This window comes from Melanostigma gelatinosum (assembly GCF_949748355.1).
Source record: "Melanostigma gelatinosum genome assembly, chromosome: 20".
NCBI classification, from domain to species: Eukaryota; Metazoa; Chordata; class Actinopteri; order Perciformes; family Zoarcidae; genus Melanostigma; species Melanostigma gelatinosum.
In genome coordinates this window covers 17,063,034-17,083,507 of record NC_136653.1, presented here as the reverse complement: position 1 = coordinate 17,083,507, position 20,474 = coordinate 17,063,034, and the positions used below count along the sequence as shown (strand labels likewise).

The window sequence follows — 20,474 nt, the reverse complement described above, 5'->3', positions numbered from 1 at the left end:
CGTATAATACCTACTATTTTGTGGCTAGTGGACTTACGATAGTGTGGGTCTAGGTATGCGTTGCGGGGGTCCATAGCGAACAGAGTGCCGCGGTACGGCAGGGCATGTTCAATCAGGTGGGGCAGGGCCCCGTGCAGCTCCTTCTTGAGCAGGGAGGGCCGGTCTTCTGTGGAGGTGGAGGGCTCCTCGCTCACGCTCCTGTCTGGGCCGCGGGGCGCCTGGGAGCTGATGGCGTTGCGCCTCTCGCGGTGGTAAGGCGTGCCTGAACTCTCGTCCTCTGCAAGGGATGAGCGAGAGAGAGAGAGAGAGAGAGAGAGAGAGAGAGAGAGAGAGAGAGAGAGAGAGAGGAAGGGAATCTGATGTTAAAACAATGAGCTGCAGATATATTTGAAGAATAAAAGTTGGGAGAAGCAGATGTGAGAATCTCACTCACTTCCTGTTTCACACACACACACACACATAGCCAAAGACAAGCATGTTCTGAACACCCGTACACATGGTGAGGTCAGCTCACGTAGAAGGCAGGTGAATGGAGGAGCTGGAGATCAGCTTTGTATGCTTAAAACCTACTGGGTATTATGGGTTTTGCCGTCCGCGGCGCCAGATGTGGGAGTTCAGAGGCAGACGGTGAATGAGCAAATGGATATTATGGATGAAAAAATGGATTCCCATGGAGGAGGCAACGCAGGCTTTCAGTCTGCATTCCAAGCTGGCCATTAACCAGCGTCATGGGTTTATGAACCCCTCCCTCCTTCATTTTCTCCTTCTCCCCACTCTCTCTCTCTCTCTCTGTTCTCAAACTAAATCTCTTACTCTGACGGCAAAATTAGGAGGAGTGGGGTCTCAGGAGAAAGCTTCCTGGCATGCTGGGTAAAGAGGATAAATGTGGAGTTGAGTTCAAGGGCTGATCTCCACCAGAAAGACATGACCCTTGACCCTTGGCCTGAACTCTGAACTGACATGCATAAAGGTCAGCTAGCCTCCTGACCTGGTATTAGTCTTTTCTGTAGTAGGATACGATATAGACTAACTCAGAAACTGGCAGAGCATGTACTGATGAAGGCTACAAATGCCTTTGAATGTGTTGTGCTCTTCACTTCGATCATTTGCAGAGTGAGGCGCTTTACTCGATCGAGTCTCTATTCAGGCCTTGACTCCCGCCTGAATATCACTGAGAACCTGGCAAAATGCCGCTGTGCCGGCGCCAGAGGTTCTGCCGTATTAGCCGGCGAGCGGTGCAAGGCTCCCCTACGCACTGCAGCCCAACAGCATCCAACTGCCAATTAAGAACAGAGGAGGGGGCCAGATTAAAGAGCACTACCTTAAGCGCTGAAGAGGGCCGCCATGACGCTGTAGCACTTCAGAGAAGAAGAGAAGCGATCAGAAAGGGGGAGGTTAAGAGAGAGGCGCAGGGAGAGAGAATGAGATTGAGAGAGGCGAAGAAGAGCGAGCAACCCACGGGTCCCGCTTTTATTCCCCTCACTCTCCCACATCCATTACCGGCGTTGGGGCAGCCGTGCCTCATGCGCAGCACTGGCAGCAGATTCAAGGATTCTTAACGCGGAACTGACAGCCAGAGAGGCAAGCCACTCTCATCCGCAGGAAATGACAGTGTCAGTTATGATATAAGTATTTAATCCTATACTGCGCAGCCAGTGATCTTATTAAGGGAATAATGGCACTTATACGGTTAAAGCTGGATTAATAGGTCTGCTCTTGCAAAAGCGCAATATTAACATAAAGGGATTTCGAAATTGGGTTCATCTCCCGACATGGATTGGAAGAAGTCGAGACGGTAAACTATGCTGGGAGCGAGCGCCGCTAAGGGTGGAGCATGTAGCTGTGTGTAGCACACGCTTCCACCGCGTACTCTTTCACATCCAGAAGATCTGGCATTATGTGGGAAAGTAAAACACTGTGTCCATTTTTATGAGCTCCTTTTCTTACCCTTATACAGATATTTGATGTTGTATGAATAGATTCATCCCTGGGGCCTCTGATAGCGTAGCATTTAGGAGGCCACTGGGCATTAAAACATTTTCTGCAGAATTTACGAAACAAAAAGCTACTAAGGAGACTCAACTGCTTACTTTGAAAGACACACTATGTATTCTTATTTTTTCACGATTTTATTTTTTTCCAGTTCACTCTCTTTCCCTCTTGTTCTTCCTTTCTTTCCACTCCTTCTCCACTGACCCCCACTGCTATTTAGATACGTCTCGCTCCTCCAAGGGAGGTCAAGCGACTAATAGTTCAATCACAGCAGTGTCACAGTCCCACCATCCCCCTCCAGTCACCACAGAGGGGGTTCATCATTCTACAATATACCACCTTAAGGGGCTTCATTACTTCAGTTTACAACACCTTAAATGATTAAACAAACACTCAGCCAGCACAAGGGTCAATCGACTCCTCGGACTGGTAAAAGAGAACCAGAAATCTCGAGTGATGTTTCTATTCTGTACCTGCCGGTGGAAACTTTTTGTATCCTTACATGTCAAAAAAAAAGAAGGGCTAATGAAGACAGGGCAGACGCAGGTAAACACATGCAACTTTGAAAAGTTCAACCATGCAACACTCCTCTAACTCTGACCATCAGCCCAACAGACCCCTTTCCCTTTTTCCCTCCCTCATTTTTCATTCCTCTTTTATTTTCTTCTCTTTTCCCATGGTTGCGGCATCCACTCCTCCACCAGTTTGCAGGTCTATTCAGCCCAATACAAAAGCAGCAGGCCGGTCCTCTGTGGACCAGAGGAAAGCATGCCTCTCAAAAAAAAAAAAAAACCATCCCGCTCTCTCTCTATGGTGATTGAATTTCTTAACATCTTTTCAAAAAGCGCTTAAATGCCTGGAGGCGAGAGGAAGAAACAAGCTAATGGTGGATGGGGAGCACTGAACAAATTTCAGAGCCCTTTCCTGCTCGCGTTTGAGGTTGAAAGCAGGCTCCTGCCTTTCAAGTTTCAAAGTCCTCCTTCTTCCCGCAGTGTCACTGAAGGATTTGAAAAGAAGGTAATTGTGCTCACTGCCATCCTGATCAGAGCACACGCCCCAGCTCTAGTATTTCAGGAGCTTTCTCTGCCACTATTATGGTACCTGGTGCACCATTCCTGCATTCTTCCTCCCTTACTACTCTTTCTCCTCTCTCTCTCTCTCTCCAACCCTCTACAAATGCACTCTCTTGCTCTACCCCACTTGCTTTCTATCCTTCTTTCACCCCCAGCAAGCCACTCATTAAATCCTGAAGCCCAGGTTTCTCCCTCTTTTCCCCTTGTCTAGGGTCTCTATTGTAAGACTGCAAATACCTTCAGAAAAAACCTACGCATGGCCTTTAATATGGCGGCGTAAAAGAGCGCGTGGATGCAAAATGAAATTTAAAAAGAGATAATGAGATATGGAGTGGGGCCAATTCCTCTGAGAGTTGGGCTCTGGGACGGGGGGGGGGCTAAAGTTAAGGGTGCCAAGGCAATTCAAAGAAGTGAAAAGTGAAACAAAACCCTTGGCTTGTTGTTGCTGAAGGTATTTTCAAGAGGCAGCGGTTGCTGTTCCTCCTCATGCCTGACTGTCCTTGTCTCTCAAGCATCCGATTTGCCCTCCGGCCTGCACTCAGTCAGTCAGACTCTCTAAACTTGCGGGATGTATGTTTCAAGGATGCACAAAGGGCCATTGCACGTTGCAACTCTTTCCCCTCCTCGCCGCCTTTCCTAAAAGCCTGAACATCAGAGGAGGTGTTGTTGTACCTCTGAGCCAAAGCCAGACATATGCTGTGTTCCACCTTCGAACTTCTCAAAGCACCGTTGTCAGTGGCACAAACAGGTTTTGGCTGGGGAGCGCATGGAGAGCGAACAAGGAGGAGAGGAGGATATACAGTGAAATCACAAAACACTTCTTCAAAGCTCCTCTCCTCCTGTGCAATAATCTCTTGCTCCTTTTTTTTCTTTCTCTTGCAAATCAACTCCCGGGAAAGACTCAAGACTCCCCAATTAACAATGAGAGGGGGAAGAAAAATTCCAGCAGCTGGCTAGAGTTTAATAAGAGCACCTCTCCAAGCGGCTTAGGCTTATGTACCTGATTCACCGGCGCTGGCATTGGCGCTATAGACAGAGGGAATCATTCACGATTAGCGCAGGCTGAAAGGCGAGGGAGCGGGAGAGCGCTCAAACTCCACCAAACCCCAACACAACAAGAGCACGGGGGATTACTGCAATTGTGTGAGGTATTTTTTTTCTGATCAACTCCTTGGCCGACGGTGCTCGGAGCCACTTGGAGATGGGTAACCTTCCCCACAACAGAGTTCAGCTCTGCATTATGTGAAGGCAAGTCCTAATGGAGCTTCCCAAATCTGCCTAAAAAGGGTGACATTCGAGAAACTCCTTGACGAACAAATCTTCTGAATGTCAGAAGGCAGAATCAGGTCATCAGCCTGAATTCTGTGGGCTGGGTCGTTAGCAATCCCCAGTCAAACTATTTGACGGAGCTCTGGAGAACTTCAGCATACACAGAGTTCACTCCCTTTAACTTTGTGCTCATGTTTGATTCGGTCTCTGGAGAGTGAATCCGTGGTGGTACATTATTTAACCATCAGCAAGTGACTGATGTTTGGACGAATTGCAGAGAGAGGCATGGGCAGGTCAGGATGTTCCCTCTCCTGGTTAGCAGTCTATTGTCAGCGGCTGATTTCCCACACAGCGCCCGCATATGCCCTCTTCAATATTCATCGAGGCAAATTTCGACGACTCCCACATCTCAATTTGGCTCTCGGCAGCCCACGCCCCAACCCCCTGCTCCACAGCCCGCAGTCCCAGCCTGCTCGCTCTGCCGCCAGGGGTCTGCTGGGACGCACCCAGAGCTCAGCATCTCGCCATCCCGGCCTCCAGGCCCCGGGGCTGAGGAGGGGCAAATCAAAGCCTGCTTGGCGCCTTCCTTCTTCCCTGCGCTCACCTCAAATCAGCCTCACAGCAGGGTTGTATCGTGCCAGGCCTCCGCCTGCCCCCAGCTACCCCTTATTCACCCATCAGGGGCGCAGGCCCACCATAGAGCAGCCCGAAACCCCACTACCATTTCATCAGGGCCACATTGTGAGGGAGCAATGAGGATTGCAGTGAGAGAGCTGAAAGCACACTGATGCGTTTTTGACCATGGATAGTTATAGCTTTTAAGGTTTTTCACTCAAAGGGCACCTTGGCCTGCATTCTTTGAGGAATCAAACACCAAGAGACGCATTTGATCAAGGCTTCAAAGCGTAAAAATGCCATTCAGTGCTCTGATTGGCTTATAGACTGTATGAGCATTGCTTCAGATAGTCACAAGCCAGCTATGATCAGCCATAACCTGTTAGTTATGTATACTGTCCTCTGTAACAATGTAAAATGATTGTGTGCTGGGGCAGACTAGGGCAGAACTATGTCCGATTGGGATAGTGGGTCTTTTAGGGTGAATCTGGGCACAATGCCCACCAGACCAGAGTGGGCCAGCTTTCCACTGGGCCTCAGCATTGGAATCCCACTTCTGACACCAGAGTGATCCGGACCAAGTCTGTGGCACTCAGATTAGGAACGGCTCGCCAAGAGAAATGGATATCCAGCCAAAGCAAAGAAACACGGAGCCAACAGTTTGGATAAAATAGAAAAAATAATACAGCAATTTCAAGCACATCAAAAACGATCCAAAATGCCACTGTTGATGTTTCCCACCTTACGGTATAGAAACTTTAAACAGTTCAAACTTGACATCTATGTTGCATTTGTTCCCTAAATGCTTTCATGTAAACGATGTGTTTTGTGCTTGTGTAAAAAAATGTGCAGTCACACATTCTGGTCCCTGTGTTAAGTGCATAACTGTGCGCTGCGTTGAGGCATAGAGGCCCCCATTAAGATAGTTAGCCTGCACTTACTGGGAGCTGGATAATTAGACACGTCAAAGGCACCTGCCCGCCATCGCAGCGCCCCGCCCCATTTAAAAGCATGTTAACTCCTATCTGAGGCTAGCAGGCTAATTTAACTCTTGACATTTGATATCTAAGGAATGAGAGGGATCAGCCATTTAGCTGGAACAGGATTACCCCCCCCCCCCCCCCCCCCCCTGCACACCAGCCCTCCTCCTCTTCCTCTCCCTCCCCTTCAACCCCAAAACCCCCTCTCCCAGTCGGGCCGGATTCATTAATTTTCCTGCTGCTAAGCACTTTATCAATGACTGGTGAACGACTAAGTCCAGAGTGGACTCTCTCTCTCTCTCTCTCTCTCTCTCTCTCTCTCTCTCTCTCTCTCTCTCTCTCTCTCTCTCTCTCTCTCTCTCTCTCTCTCTCTCTCGTGGTGATTAGGACTGTGGATGTTCAGATCTGTCTGTCTAATTCTGCTGCTGATCTATTCTCACACCTGCTATGCAGCTCAGGAAAGGAGCAGTGTTTGAACAACACCAAGCAGGCAAACTTTGGAAATGCGGTTTAAGTGTGAACGCCATCATAACATTTCCAGGTCATTTTTGAACATCTTTATCTACGGGTGTCACAAACGCCGTCATGGAGTGGAACAAAACCGAGAGAACCCACCCTAGCCAAACACATTGAACTATAGAGTATTACATATTACAGGTGCTGGGAGTAAATTTGCATCCATAACTCTATATTAGTCTCAGTCTAATGCCTTCTGCTGAATGTCTACATTACAGGTTGAATCAGGGGCTACACATGAGTGTGACGGATCTGGGTTAAATGAACAGCATGCACGGGTCTTTGATGCTGCAGCTGGTACTGCTTACAGTTTCTAACCCGTCACATTTGGACATAAGGTCATTTTACCAGCGAGCATGACAATCAGAATTCAGAACTACAAGCCAAATGCCATAAAAATAACACAACTCAACTGAGACCTTCACTCTGCTCCCACAATGAGGGGCTGTTCTGCACAAACATTAAGTCAACCTCATGTTAAAAAAAACAAAAAAAAACACTATTGAATAAACTTTTTGCCTTTACAGCTTGACACATTAATTATCTAAAATAACATTAGTTCATTTTCCACCATTTTTGTTTTTCATCAAGCCCTAAAAGGTGCCAAAGCACCTCACAAAGAACTCTTTATGAACCTTTCAATCAGCACGTTCCTTCCAACATCCTATCATCATTACGGCTGACGGTTGGCTGCGAAACCCCAGACCTGCCCCTCACCCGCCCCCCCCAGCGTGTGACACGAATGGGACTGCCCGCTTAATAAACAGGGTGTAATTCACCACTCGCCCCCTCAAAGTACAGGTGAGACCTGGACCCCTTCATTACAGCGTCTGCAGCAGGCAGGGAAAGCTCTGCAGATTAGACGATCTGCCGTGTTGGCCAAACAGACTTAGCCGCTGCCTGCAGGGAAAGGGGGATGGAGGTGAGTGGGGGGGAAGGAAAATGCATCAATTAAAATTTAAATGGACACAGCCAGATAATGTCACCATAAAATAAGAAGCTTTAGTTAGTCTATAACGTGAAAGTTGCTCCTTTGGCAGCTCATACATCTCCTTTCACACTTCCTTTTTCCCTTCCTCCCTACGTCTCCCCCCCCCCCCCGTCTGTTACTGTCCCCTCCCTGTAATGAGCTCTCCTCATGTATGACCTCTCCTGTCACTCCCGCCGGTCCAATCCTCCTCTCCCGCTCACCTCTCGCCTCCTTCTCTAATCTCTGCATTACTTTGCCATTAATCCCACATTCCACACCAGAATGGCCGGTGCAGCTCAGATGACACGTTGCCTTCGCAATCTGCTGTGGGAATGAATCGGTGGGATGGAAGGAGAACAGTTTAAAATCATCATAGTAAAAGGCTGTTCAAGCCCATACTTTCGGATTCACCTGTGGCATGTAGCATTCCCTTCCCTCTCCATCCTCCCTCTCTCTGCACCTTCTGCATCTTATTCACACTTTCTTCCCACTAACCTCTCGTTACTCGCTCCTGGTTTCCTGATATCGTCCCACATTCTCCCAGTTCCCGTGTCTTTCCCTAATCTCCTCAATCTCCCCTCATCTCTTTCCCCGCACACTCCCTCCCTCCATCCTCCCCCCCCCCCCCCCCCCACCTTCCCCTCCAGAGCCGCAGTGGGACTGTCGGACTCACGCAGCCCCATGCTGAGCTGCTCCAGAGCCAAGCCAGAACAAAGAGCCCATTGAGCCGAGCGGAGAATATAACGTGGGCCGCCTCTGACAGCGCCGAAGATGAAGTCATGAGGTCGCCAAACAGTTAATAACGACGGCCCATCCTCCAGCTGTACCGAGCGCATGTGTGTGTGTGTGAGAACAGTTTGGTGCCGTCGAGGAAAGTGGGAGAAAATGAGAGATTATGTGTTTGCGTGCATTAATGGCCGAGTAGCTACAGTATGCGCCGCATGTGTACATATCTTAAAGCTTGTCGATGGATAAAAAGCTTTTAAGAGCGTAATGAGATACTCCATGACACTCAAAAATGTGCTCAATCACTTTGTAAATACCACAGAGGAAAAACAAAACCTTCAGAGAATTGCACTTTTAGTTTTGGCTTGGCTCCAGCTGCGTTGAAGAACACCCACCCCACCCCCCCACCACCGGCCCCCCCTTTCCTTATTGGAGTCTGTCTGGCGCGGAGTCTGACATGAGACACATCTCCGCGGGACTGGAGCTGTCGCTGCGAGGCCCACACTCCGAAACATCATTAGACTCGCAGCTCCAGGTGAGATCGGGCAGGGTAGGAACGACAGAGGGAGGTGCATGTGTATTTGTGTCTCTGTGCGAAAAGCGTGCATGTGGGAGATTAGGTTCAAGTATTAATCTCAATGCCTCTGAACGGACATGGCCCATTAAAATGCCTTCACAGGACCAGTTGCTCGTCAAGAGGCCTGCAGGCGGAGTTGGGCTCAGGACGGGGGGGGGGGGAGGGTGAAAGACAGCTATGCAATTGATTAACATTAGAAGGACTTGCTCAAGTTCAAATTGCGCGGCCCCTCTGCTGTAAGCTACAGACGTTTGTTTCCCCGCCAGTAGAATGTTTCTTTCAGACCCCGTCTCTGCTACACATCTGAGTTCAATTCTCCACATGCCCTCTCTCTGAAAATCAATTCCCCCTCCTCTCCTCTGCTCTTTTCCTCCAGCTCTGCGAACAGACCAGGGCGAGGGGATTACACTGTCCCTCCCCAGATCCGAGCGAGACAACAAATGGTTCTTATCAACTGACACCCCCCCCCCCCCCCCCCCTGCCATCCAGGAGGAAGAGGCAGAAAAACTGGCCCGGCCGCCCCGGCACGGATCTGTTTCTGGACTCTTTTCACACTTAAAGCATGAGCTATTTACGAGAGCCCTGGGAGAACGCGTACGCAGCACCGGAGGGTGGGAAGAATGGAGGGGTGAGAGCTGCTGCTTCTCAACCTCTGCTTCTAATCAATCACCAGAAATCACTGCCATGGTTTGTGGCATTTGATCCTAGCTCCTCTTTCGCACTGCGAGGGAGAGAGCTGGGGAAAGGGGAGGGGGGGGGGGGGGAGCAGGGAGAAGGGTGAGAGTCAAGGCCCAGAGGGCGTGGAGGTCAGGGGAGAGAGGTTGCGGGGTATGGGGCCTTTTTGCTCCCTCAAACCCGAAAGCACGTCTTGATTTAATCCAGTGAGTTTTGAGCAGAGAGCAGAAAGTGGAATGAAACATACGCTTTGTTTAACTGGACTTCAACCCAAGACTTTGATGGACATTTTCATTTGATCTTTGTACAGCAGATCACATGCTGCTACTTTAAAACTATGATGCATGCTGTTAATGCGTGTTGATCTATCATTTTAAATAACAGCTGCCACTATGCCAACATATTAGTAAGCAAAATGTACTTGACATGCACAGAAATATTAAAATGTGTTGAATGAACTGCTGCATCTTATTTCTTGTAAAATGTATATGAACTCTCATGATGCACGCTGAGAAAGAATTACTCTTTTTACGTCCTACCACGTGTACAGTATCATAGTATCACAGTATCTTTATGAGAAGAGAATGCAAAAGATAAATAGTCCTTCCGATGAACTCCAGCCCTGGTTCCGCGGCCACTAGTTGCTACTTCATCCCATTCAACAAGAATCCAACTGTGGTAAGAAGGCGTCAGCGAGCGAACACGACAATAAATCCTCCTGGCAGGGTCAGGGCACCCCTGCTTTGTTCCTCCTGGCGGGAGGGGGGCCACTGATGCCTCCCGACAAATGGACGGAGTGGTAGAATAATCAACTACTGTTTCCCCCACTTCATGGGTTTACGGGTTTATGGGGCCCTTGGTCGCCTCCCTCCCTGAGAGGAGCGGGATCCGGCAGGGCCGCAGTGCTGCTGGGATGCAGCAGGGCCACGTTGGTCGGTTGGACCCTCGACCCCCCCTCACACGGGGCAGGCGGGTCTGTCTTTGTGAGGCTGGGTAGTGAGACTCTCTGACCCGGGTGACCTCTGACTCCAGGGCCATTCTGGCTCTCAGCGTGTCAGCGAAAATGATCTCAGGTTCTCCCGAGGAGCCTTTGTGATGGTCAGCATGAACTATCACAACATGTCAGATTGAGAACGTTTGAATGAATTCTGAGTCAAATTGAAGGGAAATTACAATTTGGGTCTTATTTTTGTAATTTCAGACATGATCTCTACTGCTAATAATCCCATTTATCAAGTGAACTGCCAGGATCTGGATGTGCAACACCATCGCTTAAAAGGAAGTCCAAACAAGGAACACAATCATACAGGTTCTAATAAACTCCCAGGCTGCCCAAATTGTGAAAAAAAAATAAGGCGAGCAATACATTTATCAACCGAACTGTATGTTGCAAACGTCCATCACAGTTTCCGGACTGAATTCCTGGTTGAACTGTGACCTGCTGTGTTTAACATAGTTGTGCATCTGTCCAGTCCTCCAACAAAGGACTGACATTTCAGGCTTGCTTGGCCAATTTTAGGTTCAAAGCCACATGTCTTGCTACATCCACCAGGGCAAACAAGTAGGATGATCACTGACCAAAAAAAAAACAAAAAACAAAGATGCAATTCCACTACAGTTACATTCTGGCTGCATCTCCACAGCGTGCAAATGTCGTGAGGCGGCAGCTTATGTGCATCCTCCAACAGCGAAGGAGCAGCGGAGCTCCGGCAGGCGGATCTGGGCCCCGCGGAAGTGTGCCAGACAAGAGAGGCCAGGCTGGGCTGGGCCGCTGAGGTTCCCCTCCGCCCTGAGTAGCGGCGAGGCTAAGCTAATCCTGCGCCTCAGGCCCCTGTGTGGTGGCTCTGCCAAAGCCTGTCCCCCTGCTGCTGCAGGAAATTGCCTTCAGTGCAGAAGTCCATGAAATGGCTATCGCTCGCCAGTGAAGGCAAAGCACATCCACAGTGTGTGCACATGGGGCCAGAGTGACTTTACAAACCCAAATCTACAGGTCGATTTCATATGCGATACTTATATATCTCTAAAACCACATTGTTGTGCTATCATGAAAACAGCCATATTGTGGATAAATGAGTGTTTTCTTCTATTTATTCCAGCTTGGATTCTAAGTTTTTATGAATTGAATGTATTATTTATGTACCATACAGGGGTCTTTTGACATTAAAAGCCAGTTTTCCTGTGTGGGGTTGTGTGTCAGGCTCTATAACGCCTCCTTCATTGTGCTGTTTGACCCGTGGGCCAGCCAGAGCTCCCATGAGGTCCCTTATCCCTCCATCAGTCCTCTCTCATTAGCCCCCACAGGCAGAGCCCAGAGTAGGGTAACACAGAGGGGCCCCTGCTTCCTCCTCTGGTCCCCATGAAATACATACAGCACAAATACAGATGACAGACATCACCTTTTAGCAGCGGTGTTGTACAAACTATTCAGTGCATTTCCTAAATACTTGTTTTGTCGAAAAAGAAAACGCCAGTTTAAGGAAGTAAGATATATGTGTTGCAATTCTTGTCATTTTTAAATCACTTCAGTCTGCGTCTGGGTGTTCTTGTTAATTTTATGTATTTATTAATCATTTCTGTCTTCAGTTACACAAAAGAAAGATCGGATCATCTTTTAGGGGGGACACAACAGGGATAAAACGTATAAAAGCAGAGGTGGCAGCATGAGGAGGGAGGAGGAGGAGGAGGAGGAGGAGATGGGGCAGGACACAGTGGAGAAACAGTTGATTATGAGTCCCATCAAGTGATCAATGATTTCATTAATAAGACGGATCACGCGGCTGTCATAGCTGTGACACGGGCTGAGGGATGATCCGCTCTCAGTGCTCCATTTCCCCCAAGCCTCCCTCCCTCCCTTCCTCTCTTCCTCCCTCCCTGTCCTTCCAATATTGCCTCCTTCTGCCAACGACGAGGGAACGCCAAGGAAAAAAAGGGATGGAGCTGGGTGTTGACGGGGGTGGGGGGGGGGGGGTTAGTCATGAGGGAGGGAGGAGGGGGGGGGAGGAGGAATGAGGGTGGAAGAAAAGTGAAAATCCATTTTGAAACCCATTTTCAATTAGGGGTCCACAAGCTGTTATCACAGGTGTCCCAGAATGGGGGCCCGTAAGTGAAAATGTCTCCTATCCGTTTCTGAAATGAAACCTTATCTGGGAGGCACAAAGATGGCGGGGACAGCGTATCTGTAAATGACTTTCCATCCCCGCTGTTAACGGGAACTTTATTTCTGTCAGATGACATTCCCCTCTATTTACTGTTGATCATTTAAATGGCTGCCTTAAAAAAAAAGAAGGTGGCCCCTCACTCTTCCTCTATCGCTCCCCTCTCTCTGTATCATTCCTCCTCCTCTTGCCATCAAAGCAGTCAAGTGTTCCTTTTCTTCTTTCAACACTTTCGCCACGCTCTCCATTTGCTTAGGGATTTCTCTGGTAACCTACACGAAGGCCTTAACATGCGTTGCCCTTTAAGGCTTAACTTGTTTGCCTCTGAGGGCCCTTGCTCTGGCCCTTTTATCAAGCATGACCATTAAAAAGGTCCCAATTCTCCCACTTCATAACCTGCTTCACAGAGGATGTGTTATGTTCAAATAATGACAATTTTCTGAACTGTGTCCAGTTGTTCTGCTCCACATTTTTCAATTCTCATCCTATTACTTACACTCACTCCCTCTCTTTCCTCAGATCAGCAGCACTCATGCTGTATCAGAAAAGTCCAACCAACCAGGAACTTTTCCCCTTTCTTTTTCTCCTTTGCAAATAACCAATCCTTCAGCCCCCCCCCCCGCTCCCTCTTTTTTTATTAGCAAATTATCCCATGACGACAGGATTTATTCAGCCACGGAGCACGGACATCTTTTTTTTTTTAAGCTCGGGACCCAACAAAAGAATCAGGGGACTTTGTGGTCCACCTGCCTGCCGAATGATGAGGGTGGGAGGGAAGAGCGGGGAGAGCACACCCCCCCGAACCCCTCCTAAAGAGCACCAATCACAGCATTGTTGTGGCACAGTCGGCTCTTTTGAGCTGTCAGTGCAGGAGGAGGGGGCACAGAGATGAATGGCACACAGGATGAAGCCACCATTTAGCCAACCATGTGGGAACGCTCGACCAGGACTCAATAATTACTCTGGGGCCTGCTCAACTTGGACTAAACTTAGGGACAAGAGGGGAAGGCAGAGTGGAGGAGGAGCATTTTCCCTGTAGAGCACGTAAGGCGAAGTTTTTAGAGCTAAATCTGTTTCCAGACAGAAGTGCAGTTTGCTAATCAGAACAAACCGGCTGCAAGATCTGATCAATTTGCAAGCTGATCCCAATCACAAGAAAATCTTCTAGCTTTGGAAAAGCGAAACATCTGCCATATCCACTCCACCAACATATTCTCCACTTTTCACAACTTATCGTAGCACGCCGTTGCCGGGCGCACCGCAGGGTTTCCGCAGCGCCGAGATCAGGGGCCGCTGCTCTGCCTGACGGGGGGGGGGAAATACTTCGCCGGGCCTTCCTAAGAAGAACCAGTCACTGGGGTTCCACAGCTGCTTACAATTACCTTTTGTTTGAATGGAGGCGGTGGGGCCGGGGCTACGGGGGTTAAAGTTGAGGCGAGTGTAGGGTTACACCTGATAAGAGGTTATGAGTTCTGGGGGCCGACTTGGGAATGTGCTGTAATTATAACAACACAAAGAATGTGTAAGCTATCTTCTGATTCCAAGAGGGAGATTGGGATCTAAAAGGGACCTTTCTCTGCAGATCAGTATCGTCCCTCCCTTCGTCGAGTGAATCACGAGACTACTGTATTTTAGGGGAGTGCGACATTTCTTAACGTTGTAGTGTCTCTTGTGGCGTGGCTGAGTCAGTGTCGGAGACAAACCTTTATGCTGTTCAGAGCCGTAATTACCAGCACATTGCGGAGAAAGATCCACAATCACGGAGCCAAATCACATCCATGCTTTTTCCAAAACAAACTTTTTTTTCCATCGCTGCCCCTTTAATTAATAAAACACTGCTGGCCATCTGGAAATGAGTAAGATGCTTAAGGATGCATTACCTTACCTACTTCCTGTGATAACTCCCATAAACCTTTCCTGGATTGTTTGTCTCCTCTTCGCACTCTCGGGATGATCACATTTGACACCAGTAGAGTCGAGGAGGGGGTGACAGAAAACTCCCTAACAGGCCACCAGCTCCAGCTACAAGAGCCAACTATACCCCCCAAAAAAACCTCCAAATCCCCTCACTGCTAATGAGCACAGCTGCAGCTTAGACCGCGGTAATCTCAACTCTGGTTTTATTATGACTTTAGCTTGATGCTCCAAGGCTTTGCAGCCAAACAACAAAAAACAAAAATCGCCATTTAATATTCCTCATTCCAGCATCTGAATTAAGAATGAAAGGCTCAATGACGACAGGCTTGATGAACTGTAAGCTCCACACAGCTTTTAACAGCATGTGTTAAAGACATTGCTATGAAAACATGCCAGAAGTTTGGCTACCAGTGAGGGTTGTATGTGACTCACCACAAGAATAAGGGGGAAAGTAAACATACGTAACGTGAGCGAGGATATGTGTGTGTCTCGGTCTTTAAATCATGCTTTTGGGAGTTAGTTTCATCTCAAAGTAATGAGAACATGGGCAGAAATAACATTCCTCCGTCCCCAGTGGGTCAGTGGCCCCAACGCTCAAATATGTTGCCACGTATGGTAGCCACACCCCCGTCTCCAGCTCACAGAGGTCTGGAAAGCATCGAGAAAACGCCTGAGAAGGAGAAGCTTTCAGATCTTTGTGACAAAATTTAGGATCCGAATGGATGAAACCTGGGATTGAGCGGCACGTTTATCCACAAGTTCGATTCACAGATGTGACCGACAAGAGGTTGCTGAGAGAAAGTTGAGCTTCTCCACACTTCTATGATCACGAGGCGGAAAAACACAGCAGGTCACCAGCAAAATCCAAACTTTCATACACGTCATTTTATAGATATGAAGTTGTCGCTGGATTTTATTGAAAGACAGAAATGTTGAAAGTGTATTATACTTTACTGGCCCTGAATATCAGCTGTGTCGTGGGTTTTTACCTGTGCCTAATTTGTGCTGCATGTTCCCATTACTCAACTGGTGACTATTGGACCAGTCTCTTCAGAACTGGGTGTACTCCAACAGACCAGAATGATATTTACATCAACCACAGCGGCTGAGCGTGCAGTTAGAGGTGACGCGTACCGTTTGAGGTGGTGCTGGAGGCCACCGCCTTCTCGCTGATGTCATTGCGCGCTGATGAGCCCTTGGTCGCCACGATGGTCTCCACCCTCTTCTTCTTCTCAGCTGCTGAACTGGCCTGGGAGTGGGTTTCCATCGCGATCGCTCATTCCTCAACACCTCATGGAGACGGGATAACTTCTGGAGAAGAAGGAGGCAGAGAGAATGGGTGAGTGAAAAAGACATGAAGCACATCATTTTCTTTTGTTTTTCAAGAGCTTGAATCGTTGTTTGATTCGTGCATTAAGTTACAAACATTAAGCATCTTCTTGCTTGATTGAAGTTAAACATTTTAACAACAGAGCACCTCAAGAGAAGACTTCAACACTGAGAACCCAGTGAGAGAAAACTTCAGATCCCTTTTCATGATGCCCAGAGCAGACCACGGGTCAATCCACCAGCTCACCCTGATTTATTTTAACTCAAGCCTGCTGGGCTCTGATCTGCCTCCCTACTAACTGTGATTAAATATCCAAAAAAACAAAACAAATTTAGCTTACCTTATTTTCAACTGTACCACACTAAACTTCTGACTTCACGTCAAAAAAAGAAAAGCTCTATAAACATCCAGCGAGGACATCCTGACTCGGTTTTATATCTCAGAATAGAAGTAAAGGCAGCTTGTGGATATACTGATAATCCTGCTCGAGCAGTGTTTCCAGAGAGAAAGGAGAAACCCTAAGGGGATACCACAGAGAGAGAAACATTCACAGTCCTGAAAAAACAAGGGTTGTTTGAAGGCCCTTTTGGGAATATCATGGTGCCGGGCAATTTTTCTTTCAAAGAATAAAGGTGGTTCAAGTTAATACTGTCTGTGGGTTTAGAAGGGGTTCAGCCAACAGTCTAGCAGACATGCTGCTCAGTTCAGCACCTCAGAGGCTGTCTACAAACTCAACTCTATCTAGGTCATGGAGGTCTCTGATTATGGAGACAACACAGTGAAACACCACAACCCCTCATTTACACAAAGTACAGGACGGCTTCATTTGGTCCAATACAAAGCCTTTACTTAGACTCCATAATTCATGGGTAATTAGTGGGAATATTTAGTCTGACGAACATTTTCTTTCCAATAAAGACCGGCTAATTACCCAACTGTACTGTTTAATTGCCCTCCGCCCTATAAACATGCATGCATACAAAGGCCAGCAGTAAAGTCAGCCATAATGCAAACAGAGGAGTGCTGCTGATTTTCACCAACTCCCCGAGGAGGGAAGGCGAGGGGGAAGTGGTGAGGGGTAAACTTCAGACAAACACTGTGTGCTTTGTTTTGTTTTTTTCCCAACCCCCTGAAAAACCAGAGTCTGTCATCCATTCTGACCCGACAACAACATCTGTAAGCAATTGCTGGCTGACGAAAAAAAAAAGAAAAGAGAAGGGGGGTAAAAAAAACAATGCAATTACTCCCTTACCAATCAAAACAGAATTAAACAAGAGCTCGTCCTCTAATCACTCCCACATGGATACACGTGTAGCCATCATCCCCAACCAAAGACCTTTGTTGTCCTACGTGCACAGATATCATCTCAATTCACTGCTGCGTGTGTTTGATGTAGTCTTTCATTTCTTCGCAGTGCGAGCGAGTTAATGGTCAGAATCCTTTGCGGAGCGCGTATACGTCTGCACGTGCGGCGTTGTAAGTTCCCGCGGTGACGACTGGTCGTGAACGCCACTCGTTTACTTTCATCAGTGGCAACTGAAACAATCTGCTTCGACGTGACGTCATTCTAACGACTGAACTTGAGCAACAGCGGTGAACGAGGGGAAAGAAACGGGAGGGAACCGATACTTCCAGGCTGTTGCTGAATGGCTCCCAACATGCTTTGCGTGGGTAGTGAGCATACATGTGTGTGTGTGTGTGTGTGTGTGTCTTCCTGCTGCCCCCAGGTGAGTCAGACCGGCGCTAAAATAAAAGAGCTGAAAGTGCAGTGAATATGGGGGGATTGGGGGGGGGGGGGGGGTTGGGGTTTGTAGGGGAGGAGAAAGCGGGGCATTCCTCTGGTCGGGCAAATATTCACAAGTCCAAGCCGCTGAAGCGTGTCTGACCGGTCTTTTGTGTTCCACCAGGCAGGCCACAGTTCCAAAGCAGCAATTAAAAGCAGGACCTTTTCACCCATAATCCCTCTGACCTGGACGCCCACACCCAATCCTGCAGATGTTCCTGTCTCTGCTTTCATGCTGTTGCTCATTTTCGCCGAAAAAAAACTCAAGATACTCACCGGCACCGAGACAATTCTTTCCATCTGTGTTTGCATCGAGACAGTGTGGAAAGAATGCTTCTTGATGTGAAAAAGTTTCATCCTCGAGATGAAACAAATCGAATGACGGACATCCTACTCTGAATGTCTTTTTCCATTCAGCACTTTGAACCTGAAACACGAATGTGCTCACGAGCCAGACGCGGAAATCTGATTTTGAAAAGACATTTACATGAGACAGCAGAGAAATAAGCATTTGTATGGGGACGACCTCACAGACCCTGCATCAGTGGTGTGTCGCAGAGGCCTGGCACAAAAGAAGGAATTACAACGAGGCATTGGTTGCCGTTGTTACGGAAAATAAATGTTAATTTCATATTGATGTCTTTCCCATGAAATGTCTGTCCTACACCCAATTAGAGAAGAGAGAAAGAGGGTGTATCTTTATTTGTGCTCCACTGTAATCCTTCCACACAGAAAGGGAGGCGATTAAACAGGTTTAAAATACCACAATTCAGACTCTTCCCTCGGAAAAAAAACATTCTTATTTTATAAGCACATTAAGCAAATCAATTTAACATAAATTATACGCCTTGGCGACAAAGGCAATGAGTTGAAAGTCATCTGCAAATTGTACACATCAAAGTGAAACACTAAAATAAACTTTTGCCTTTTTCTTCATGCGAGCTTAAACGGCTGCTGTCAAAAATCACCGCCTTTTGTTGTTTAAAGGCTCCATCTTTACAAGCTTAACTCCATGAAACTGCTTAAGGTGTACCTCTGTACAAGGCACACACACACACTCAGAAACGGAGGGACATTTTTATAGAAACTCTTGAAGTGTCTTCTTAGATCTGGCAACCCCCCCCCTCACAGACGGGGTACTGTATTTGTGTTCATTTCATTAGGGGCGACTGTTCAGTGTCGAGGGCCCCCTGAGGGGGGGGGGGGGGGGAGACTGGCAGCGCCACAGCATTCATCATCATTACATCAGCGACCACCGAGATCTGCTATCTTAGGCTTATCAACGTGGCACAAACGCACCGCAGCGCAGCGAGTTAGAGGGGAGGGGAGAGATGGGAGATGGAGACGATTGAGGGAGATTGTGAGCAAAAGTGGGATAAGAGGGGGAGAAAATGAATGGAGGAAGGGAGGAGCACGAGACTGTGTGTGTGTGTGTGTGTGTGTGTGTGCACCTCACTGTGCCCCTGCATGCCTGCACATGTTTTCCTGTGTGTACGACGTGTGTTTTGGCACATTTTCGCAGCTATGCCAACAACATTAAGGGCTCCTGCACAGCTGGAATAACTGAAACACTGAGGGGCAGAGAGGGAGGAGGAGCGGAAGCCCTTCAGCGAGATTAGCTGAATCAAGCAATAAAACAGAATGCGCTGGCTCAGGCTGCATGTGTTTGCATTGGATAAGGTCAGCAGCGGGGATGAGGCCCCCTTAAGGAGACAGTGGAAGGGCTCGCTGGTGGTTAGAGGACCTGTCGCGGGTTCACTGAGGAGGTGTTCTTAAACTCAATGGCTCTCAGAGGGAACCACATACTTAGGTTTCCATGCTGTGTTCAACACTGCACTTATGGCTCGCCCTTGGCCCTGGAAGGCAAAGGGGAAGAGGGTGTTGGGGGTGGGGGGGGGGGACTAGGGATTCGGTGGTTGTGGCTCCCATTCACCAGTGAAACTTAACATTGTGCCCAGATGGCACTAAGTCTGGCCTACAGCTGATGGGGGCCATTTAGCAGGAATTAGTCACACCCCGCCACACACACACATATGCACATGCAAACTGGTTTAGTGCTCGGCCTTCTCACCCTTTTGTGTCGTGTGACATGCCCGACCTATTCAGGTTGTCAGTCATCTACATGTTTCTGTATCATCCCACAATCATGCGTGAGTCCCACTTTGTACTGCTACCTTGCGAAAATGAAAGTTGATGCATTTATTGAGATGATGTATTGGTCCGTGTTTTGAATCCGTAAATCATCTTGTGCTATCACAAGTGCACTGCACAACATTTGAATCGGAAAAGCCTGTGCAAATGAGGAGTGTTTGTACTTATTTTGTTTTGTCAAGGACGAACATGCAACAACACAGCCTATCAGTAGCTTTCAGCGGAGCTAATAAGATTATCCTCGCGTGCGTCCCGGTCCCTCAGACCCCTCCACTTGAGATGCTTTGGAGGGCTGGTGAGGGACCCTGTGTGTTGCACTGCAGACTGAGCTGAGTGCGTCTTACATTCCTGGGTAACAAACCCAAACGATGTAATCGTAATGCTTACACGATGCTTCTTTTGCGCTCGCTACCCAGTAGATAAGGGGCAAATAAAGCACGCGCCACAATGGAAATCTTCAGCGTTTCCCCCCACGGGCCCCTGCTTATTAGATTGTTTATTTATTTTGACTTTCCATTTGTTCGTGAGCCACTTGTGTCAGGGCAAGTGGGGCTGTGAGGAGTGAAGACAATGGGTAATGCAGGCGGCTTTGTTGCACTGGTGGCCCAGTTAGGCGGTATTGGTTTCCCCTACTCTCCACTTTTATTCTTTTTCTCCCCCATGCTAAAACGTAGAGCCTTTGTTTGACTTTCCCTGATTCTTGAGAAGAAGCAAAAGATGCTTGTTCAGCCATTTACTGGCGGAC

General features: G+C 48.1%; 1 protein-coding gene across 1 annotated transcript in view; it reads right to left on the bottom strand.

Annotated features, from left to right (window-relative positions):
- The window catches only part of gli3 (GLI family zinc finger 3), an 85,568-nt gene that overhangs the window by 53,660 nt on the left and 11,434 nt on the right, over nt 1-20,474 (bottom strand). The window contains exons 2-3 of the mRNA XM_079292267.1: nt 15,600-15,776; nt 38-277 (exon numbers count right to left, since the gene is read on the bottom strand). Of these exons, the coding sequence (XP_079148393.1) occupies nt 38-277; nt 15,600-15,732 (373 nt within the window). The 5' untranslated portion in view covers nt 15,733-15,776. The remainder of the gene's footprint in view (nt 1-37; nt 278-15,599; nt 15,777-20,474) is intronic.